General features: G+C 37.3%; 1 protein-coding gene across 5 annotated transcripts in view; it reads left to right on the forward strand.

Moving 5' to 3' along the window:
* The window catches only part of HDAC4 (histone deacetylase 4), a 120,546-nt gene extending 111,446 nt beyond the window's left edge, over positions 1–9,100 (forward strand). For all 5 annotated transcript variants that reach the window (XM_042446199.1, XM_042446209.1, XM_042446227.1 and 2 more), the window contains 5 exons: positions 409–527; positions 2,780–2,913; positions 6,437–6,521; positions 6,746–6,890; positions 7,896–9,100. In XM_042446199.1, the coding sequence (XP_042302133.1) occupies positions 409–527; positions 2,780–2,913; positions 6,437–6,521; positions 6,746–6,890; positions 7,896–7,935 (523 nt within the window). In that variant the 3' untranslated portion in view covers positions 7,936–9,100. The remainder of the gene's footprint in view (positions 1–408; positions 528–2,779; positions 2,914–6,436; positions 6,522–6,745; positions 6,891–7,895) is intronic.
* The last annotated feature ends 6 nt before the right edge of the window (positions 9,101–9,106 follow it).

Below are 9,106 nucleotides of genomic sequence, written 5' to 3' on the forward strand. Positions count from 1 at the left end.
GAACATACAGTTAAGGTCTCATTGATTTCAGTGGCACATACCCAATTTAGGATTGTTGTTAACTGACTTATATGATCACTCTCACACAAATGGTAGAGATGTAGCTTTTTAAAGCATCATCTTTTTTGCAACTAGTCACAAACCTTCAGGGCAGTCTACTGTGGTCATGCATGCTAACGGCAAAGTTCAAAAGACTCAAGAAGCTCAAAGGACTCAAGAAATTCACTTGCACAATGTGGTTTGCTCCTTTTGATCACATCTGGTCTTGTCTTTCCCTCCCTAGATTTGTTCTGCATATTATGCTAAAAGTGCCATCAGACAAGATAATATCTGATTGAACTCTGAAACAGACCAACATCCCTTCAAGGAGAAGGCATAGTAATGTGTTTGCTGTTGTTTTTGTTGCAGAACAGTAGTAATGCCTATTGCTAATGAGTTTGCTCCAGATGTTGTGCTGGTATCATCGGGCTTTGATGCAGTTGAAGGTCATCCTGCACCACTTGGAGGATATAATCTATCAGCCAAATGTAAGTCCTCTGAAGTTTTAGAAATTCACTTATTTCACTTTTGATTGCATATTTATTTGTATTTACAATTTATTTCATTTCTGTGTTCATTTACTAATCATTATAACTTGTTTCTTCCGTTTGTCAGTACGTGGGTGTGGGGTAGTTTAAAAATAAAATATGTGAGTCAAGTCATAAGAATACAGTAATTAAAAACAACACAGTGAAGTCATCAGCAAAATCCACCAGCATTAAACCCAAAGAGTCAATCTGAAAAAATAGGGTTTGAATTTTTTTTCCATTAAAGGACAGTGGGTTGGCATACATCCCAGAATACCTCAGCCACTGGTCTTAAGAAGAAGAAAAAAGACATGTTCTTCTTCACAGCTACCTAAAGTATTTGATAGTGTCAAACAGTGATGTATTAAAATCATTTACTCCAAGTCTCAAGTCAAGTCTCAAGTCACTGCCTTCAGGTCTCAAGTCATGTCTCAGTTCCTTGCAAGAACTTTCAAGTTCAGTCACAAATCAAGTCTCAAGTCTGGGAGCCAACTTTAATAGAAATAAAGAAGAAGGTGGTGGTGTTTGTGTGAGAGGTTTCAGTAACAACCTAACTAAGTTAGGTAACAGTATTATCATAGGCAAGTTAAACAAGGCTTTATTTAAACAAAGCTGTGCTGTTAATCAAAGCTTTAGAAGGTTTCTCCAATGTGCAGTAGGGACAGGCTGCTGTACAGTCCCTAATGCTCACCTCAAGCACATTGCCTAATGCATTTGCTGTTGCCCTCCCAAAAAATGCTCTTTGCACTCTAAGGACAAGTCTTGTCTGCTGCTTGAATAATGCCATGGACCTTCTTAACATATTCTTGGGTAAGGAAACTGGAAGGATATTGTTGTGGCCCAGAAAGCATTTTATAATCATAACGAAAGGGTTTTTTGCAGCCATGAAATGTGGAACCAGTCTTTTTTTTTTTTTTAGCATGTAATACATTTGCTAGCTAAAAAACAAAGAAGCACTGGGTTCTGCTTTTCAGCTGATTCCATTTTCTGACTGAGGGCACTGGTCTCTAACCTGTCATATAAGTGGTGGCTTCCTGTACAGCAAATGTAAAGTACTGCTTCCATCATGTCACTAGTGGCAAAAAACAGTGAGATGGAAGGAAGAGGAGGGTGATGTTCAAAGGAAGAAAACTATTTTCTGTTTTCCAGATGAATACTAGATGCTGCTGAATCAAAACCAGCAAGTTGGTTGCTAAAATACACAAGTCTCAAGTCAAGTCAGTATGTCATTTATTGCAAAGTTGAGTCATGTGTATCCCAAGTCAAGTCACTGAAGTGACTCGAGTCCAAGTCGATCAACTCATATCTGTATCACTGGATTCAACTCAGAGTAGGCTCTTCCTATCAGGGGAGCAATGGCATTCAGGTAGAAGCAGTCCCTGAGATAAGCAGATCTCTTCTGTGTAAGATTTAGTGATTACATTTTGAAGAGAACAGGGAAACTTAACAGGAGGATAGTATATTTGCTTCAATACTGGTTGTAGCTAGTTTTCACCTCTTCAAGCTTGTTAGAGAATAAGATGTGGTGTTCTCCAAAATCTGAAATTTCTTCAATGGCAGTTTTACATGGAGCTCATTATTATAGGTTTTTTTGCACTACAATCACCTTCAACCACTCTCATCACAATTAATTAAAATAAAATAAGGAATAATCTAGTTGCAGTATAAAACATTTGGAGGAAATTCAGTTGTAGAAGGCTGGTATAATTGATCCTGCAGAAGATCTTAATTGTTTTTGTAGAAGCAACGCAGGTGCCATATTGGATGTAACAAATAAAGGTTGTGCTATATCACAGTGGCCACAGTTCTCTTAATCAATATTACAGGGTCCAAGTCACCTCAAGACTATTTAACAGCTTCAGCAGAGTAACTACTGCAAATATGAGGTGCAGTCAAAGCATGTTACAGTTGTTAATATCTCTGATCTGCGTGTGGCATTGATAATGAATAAGAAAAGTGGCTATGTCAACTTTTCTGAGAGTGTTAAGGCTGACATTCAAGATAAAATATTGTGACATTTCTGAAATGAATATGCATAATTATATTTACATATTTATTTATAGCAGCTGTAAATGCTTTTATTTCAAACATCTTAATATAGAACAAAAATATTTTGTTCTTTCTGTTTCATTCATTCTTATTTATGTTTCTAAATTTTGAAAGAAATTTAGTTCTGTTAATTTTGACCTTTTCTTTCATTCCTTGTTTCACAGGCTTTGGGTACCTGACAAAACAGCTCATGGGTCTGGCTGGAGGAAGAATCATTCTGGCCCTAGAAGGAGGCCATGACCTGACCGCCATTTGTGATGCTTCTGAAGCATGTGTTTCTGCTTTGCTTGGAAATGAGGTATAAAGAAAAGTAAATACATTGTGGGTTACATGTTTTTCACAAACTTACTGTGGTACACATTGAACAGGTTTATCATCAGTGATAATTGATGCTTTGATGCTATATAAGCCAAAAAACAGACAAACACTGGAACATGTTTTTAAAACCATCGGTTGACTGTATTTTCAGTACAAGAATGATAATAAATTGTGCTAATGCACAAAGCAATTTAATAAATCATACTAAATTTAAATAAAAAGTTAATTACTCTGCATTTTCTAATAAAATCCCCCATAGAATGCAAGTTCTGAAAATTACAGGCAGCAGCTGTAGTTCATAAATATATGTACAGTTACACACTAGGATTTTCCATTCATTTTCCTGTTCTTTTACTGACCCCCTTCCCCAACTGGTTTTTGAAGTCCCCCAGTTTGAAAAATAGCTTTAGCTAAAAGAGATATCTAGTATTAGCTCAGGCAATGATATATTTTCCACTGAAATACTTTGTTTATTCCTGTAGGAGAATATATAAGTGAAACCCAAGGCATCATATAAAAGAACCACAAGGACATTGTTAGTGTCAAAGGACGGTAAAATTTTACTCAAAGGTAGAAGGCTATCTGCTTTAGATTATAAAACTCAGTCCTACTGAGAATTTAAGCTCGGTTCCATCACAGTTGTTGTTGTGTGCCTTCTAAGAAATTTCCAATTTATGGCAACCCTAAAGCAACTCTTAGGGGACCCTTCAGGGGACATGATGGCTTAAGTGGTTAAGACACTGATGATTGTAAGATCGGTAAGTCAGCAGGTCGAGGCCCAGGCACCCCGTGACAGACTGAGGTTCCGTCTCTAGTCCAAGCTTCTGCCAATCTAACACTTCAAAAGCATGTAAAAGTGCAAGTAGATAAATAGGTACCACTTTGGTGGGAAGGTAACAGCGTTCTGTGCAATCATGCCAGCCACATGTCTTTGACAATACAGTGGTACCCCGGGTTACGAATATAATTCGTTCCGCGGCGCCGTTCGTAACCCGAAAGATTTCGCAACCCGAAAAAGCCATAGCCGCTAGCGCCGAAAGCCACGATTTCGTGCGAAAAAGCGCCGAAAAGCACCAAAATTTTTTTCGTAAGCCGAAAAAAAAAACCGTAACCCGAAACAGTTTTTTCCTATTTAATTTTTTCGTATCCCGGAAATTTCGTAACGCGGTGATTTCGTATCCCGGGGTACCACTGTACTGCCTCTTCGGCTTAGTAACATATGATCACAGCCCTCTACAATTGGACATGGCTAGACAAACTTGTCAAGAGAAACCCTTTACCTTTAAGTCAGCCCTATACCAAATTGCTCTCTTCCATTTTAGCTGCCAGATTGAATGGTTTCCTCACTGACTATATCCATCTGAACCAAATTGGGTTTATGTCTGGGCGTAAACTGTCAGATGCCATCAGGAGAACATTAGACGTTACACATTATGCCTCAAGGGAAGGTACACAGCTGGCACTTGTCTCAATGCCTTTAAAGCATTTAATATGGTTGAATGGCCCTATCTTTTTGCCTTGCTTAGGGAATCTAACCTTTGGATTCCCTTTGTAAATTTGCTTAAATACCTGTATTGGGGATCTCAAGCAATGATATGTTTAAATAAGGAGGACTCAGCATTCCTCACCTTGCAAAGAGGCATGAAGCAAGGTTGTCCCTTGTCCCCCGCTCCTCTTTGCAATAGCATTGGAACCTCTTGCAACATTGGTCAGACAACAACAAGATAGAAGAGATAGAAATCAATAAGACTATGCATAAAATTGGGCTTTACACAGATGACATGATGCTTTACATTAAAAACTTACCTGATTCTTTCAAGGAGATTGCTAAAGTATTGAAACAGTTTGGCAGGTTCTTTGGGTTCCAAATAAATTATCAGAAATCTAAGATGCTCTGTCTCAATGCAACTCTTGAAACCCAGCACTCTTGGGAGGGACTAACATACATACAAATCAATCCCTCAGGTCTAAAGTATCTAGAGGTCATCATCACAAGAGATATCTCTCAGTTTATTCCTCACAATTATAATCCAATCACTAAATGGATCAAATTAAAACTGGCTCATTAGAGGTCACTTCATTTCTCCCTTTTGGGCAATGTTGCTTTAGTTAAATCTTTCATTCTGCCAAAACTATTGTTTCTTTTTCAAACGATTCCCTTGAGATCACCAAACACATACTTTAAATGCTGCAACAAATTAGTGGACCTACCTAGTTTTTAATGGGATTATGACTAATCTGGCCATAAATCTGTATATATTCTTGTAATACAAATATTATGTCCATCAGGATATAATCAGTACCTTTCTGTGTAGGGTTTAAAATGTCCTTTGTTGAGGGATAGAAAAACAAGAGCAGTAGATCATGAGGAAGCAGGAGAGGGTGTTGTAGATATTGCTATGCTTCAACTGTGTTCTGCTTTAAAAAAGGGTACTAGTATTAGAAGAACTGTATTTTCTTTTTAGAACAGGGGTAAGTAGTCTGTCACATTGGTTGGTTTTCCTTCTCCACCCCAATCTGCTGCATATGTGTTTCTCTTTTTACACGGAGTTTATTCTAGACCAAGGAGTATGAAACACTGAAAGGAACATTTATCTGTTATTTTTCTGTGTGCTGAGGGATAACAGTATATGTATATGGTGGTTGCTAGATAACCTGTTGGATGTCTTGTCATATTCTGTCTTTGTCTTAGAGAAATGAGGAAAGGGTTCCACACTGCTACATCAAAATTGCTTGCAGATGGGTGGGTGGATATTCACAAGAATGGGAGAATGGGCATGGCAGCTTGAAGGGAGGATTAGCCCACTGCTCAGATAGTCTTCGTGAGGTTTTGTTGTTGTTGTTGTTATTGTAGGCAACTACTTGCTTAACAATCTTGACAGTGGCAATACAGTCGGTCCTTCTTATACACGGATTTTTTATACACAGATTCAAGCATACACGGTTTGAAAATGTTCCAAAAAAGTATAAATTTACCTTGATGTTCCATTTTTTATTAGGGACACCATTTTGCTATGCCATTATACTTAATGGGACTTGAGCATACACGGATTTTGTTATACACGGGAGATCTTGGAACCAAACCCCAGCGTATAACAAGGATCCACTGTAGTTACATTTCACTGTGCCAGATTCTTTGCTGACAGCTGGGTATTCTACTTCCTATCCATGAAAGCCATCTATTTGTTACATCTTCCTTCACTGGGTTAGCCTTCCTTACAGTTTGAAGTGAATCAAATGGTAAGGCTGATAAGGGGTCAGTCAAAGCACTATCTACACACAAAGTTTTAGGATCAGTACAACAATGTATCATACAGTATGCATGCAATGCTATTTGTCATCAGCTTTGATTCATCACGCATAGTAGATATGAGCTGCCAGCATTACAGCTTTGATAACATATTTGTGATAGTTGTTACATATAAACTTGAAGCAAGAAAAAGTAGAAAGGGTATTGTTTTAAAAATACTCTTAGGCTAATATTTATTTATTTATAATTTCAGCTTGATCCTATTCCTGAAAAGATCTTACAGCAAAGGGCAAATGCAAATGCAGTGCATTCTATTGAAAAGGTCATTGAAATTCACAGTGAGTACTGAATTGTAATTCTATAATTAAACCTTTATTTTGTAGACAGCCTTGTAAATGGTGCTATGTGGAATAGTATTTGGACAGTTGTTGAGACTGTGTGACTGGCAGTAGTAGTAGTAGTAGTAGTAATGAATAATGCTTGAGAACTCTTCTGTCACAATACCAGCAGTAACAGTCAGTAATGTATTTTCTAATGGCATACTGTTTCATATTTTATTCAGGTAAGTACTGGAACTCTCTCCAGCGTTATGCTTCAACAGTCAGCTATTCTTTGATAGAGGCACAGAAATGTGAGAATGAAGAAGCAGAAACAGTAACAGCTATGGCATCCTTGTCGGTGGGAGTCAAGCCACCACCTGACAAAAAGTGAGTTCTATTATTTTCTTTCTATTTTCATTCATCACATCCTAAAAAGTAAATAAATGAAATGCATTTGAAACAATGATATTTTAGACAACAAATTAGAGATAACAGGATGTGTCTGTTTAGTGACACTGTTGGCAGAATCCTATTTGGTCAAGCAGAGGCTTCCATCATCATTAAAAGAAGAGTGGTGATCTTTGGAAGTATTTTCTTTGCTGTTCCATTGCCAAATATACTCTGGAGGATTTTGTAATACTACTTTAAATCAGCATATGGGAAACAACATAACAGTCCAGTGGGACAGTTGTCAAAAACCACCTTGTTATTAATTTCACTGGAACATTAAGTAAAGTGGCACCAGTTGGATGAATCCCATTGCTTGTGAAACTTAATGAGTGTACTGGTTTGTACTGGTTTGAAGGCTTTTTTTAAAAAAAAATTGTATAGATGCTAGAAAATAGAAACTAAGCTAGTAAAAAAATTAGGAAGAGGGATAAAACATGAACTGGCTACTGTACTTTCAACCAGAAATAAAAGAAAATCCATTGCCATATTACATGCAGTTTTAAAACACCGAGAAACAGCTTTTATAATAGTACTTCATTGCAGGAAGTCCTTCACTATAAACTGCTTGAGTGTTGCTTTGGACTGAATAATAGAAAAAAATCTATTTGAATAATCCCTTCTATCATTAAATGTCTTTCCTTTGAAATTTGAAGTGCAGAAGAACCACCATGCATGTTTCAAAGCTAACTTGAACTTGAGGCTGAGGGGCTTGGAACCAAAGTTTTGGTGGTTCTTTTAAATAAAGTTTGAGTTTTGTTCAGGTGTTCTTTGCTTCTAACAATCATTTAGGAAGATCAAAACATGAAATTGGTTTAGCCTATTATGCTGAGAGGTGGAATCTGAAAATGGTGCACTATTTGCTTTGTGATGTTTATCCTTCTTTCCTCCTTGTATTCGATCTTGTTCCATTGTTTTGACTTCTCTTGGTGAATTTGTTTCCAGGCCAGATGAAGAGCCCATGGAAGAGGACCCTCCCCTGTAGCTTACATCTATAAGACTGGAGTTCTCTTGTCCGTTCGTCTCGTCTTGAAGCTCTGCCAAGAAGCTTTCTCTTGTTACTCCTGCATCCTGTCATAGTTTTCTTCCAGAATACAGAAAGGCAGCCATGCGTGAAAGAAAGCTAAATCTCTCCATATCTGTACAGAATATGTTTGTGGGAAAGAAAAATGCAGGTGAAGAGCAGAAATATGAAAGACATAAGCACTGAGCATTCTTCCTCTTTTCCTAAATGGAACCTGTGAGAGGCAAGAAGCCGGTGAAGTATTTGGCAGAATTGCCAATATCTTTTTTAACAACTAAAAAAATCAAAGATTTAACACAGACATGACAACTTACATTTAAAACTGGTGCTTAAAGTTTGATTACCCTCCGTTCAGACCACTCAAACCACATTGTAGTTTTGTTTATATTTTATTTTTGTGGCTGTTGCCTACCTGTGATACAAACACTCTCTTCAAAACCCAAACAATATGAGAAGGTTTTTTTTTTCTTCGTATGAAGGGTGGAAAGAACTAAGCTTTTTATACTTATCTATCTACATGCAGACAGAGTATGCATGTGGAGGGGAAGAACATAAAACAAGATAGCCCAGAAAGGGGATCGGCTTTAGCATCTCCAAAGCCATCTGAAGAGTTTGTGCCTTTTATAAACATAGATTGGATTGATTTTCGGGCAGCTGGATATTTCTGACGTTTTGAGGAACAATGCCTTAAAGAAAAGAACTCTGCAGCAGTTCCTCTGGCACGGTAGGCCAAGAACTGCAGTCAACAAAAAAGGCTCTAGGATTCCTGCTAGCATGATTCCTTAAAGCAAGCAATGGCCAGAGCATCTCCAAAACCGTCTGCAAGTTTGGAATTTTTTTTTTTCTGTTACTGCTGTTTAAAATAAAAATTAAGGTAGTTGCCAGTAATGTGGCAAATACTGTTGGGTTTGCAAAATTCAGCTCTTTTTAAAAATCCAACATCTCCTATACATTACGTATATCCATTTAAACTATGAATTTGGTTGTAAAGCATGCATCCGACACAACTGCAGTTTTTAAAAAAATTGGAATGCTTTTTATTAAAAGCAACTAGCATGAGATATTGCTTAATATTTTAGGTATAAATATATATATGTATAATGTATATTCCAAATGTATTCCAAGCTTAGAA

The sequence above is a fragment of the Sceloporus undulatus genome, chromosome 1 (assembly GCF_019175285.1).
Source record: "Sceloporus undulatus isolate JIND9_A2432 ecotype Alabama chromosome 1, SceUnd_v1.1, whole genome shotgun sequence".
Lineage (NCBI taxonomy): Eukaryota > Metazoa > Chordata > Lepidosauria > Squamata > Phrynosomatidae > Sceloporus > Sceloporus undulatus.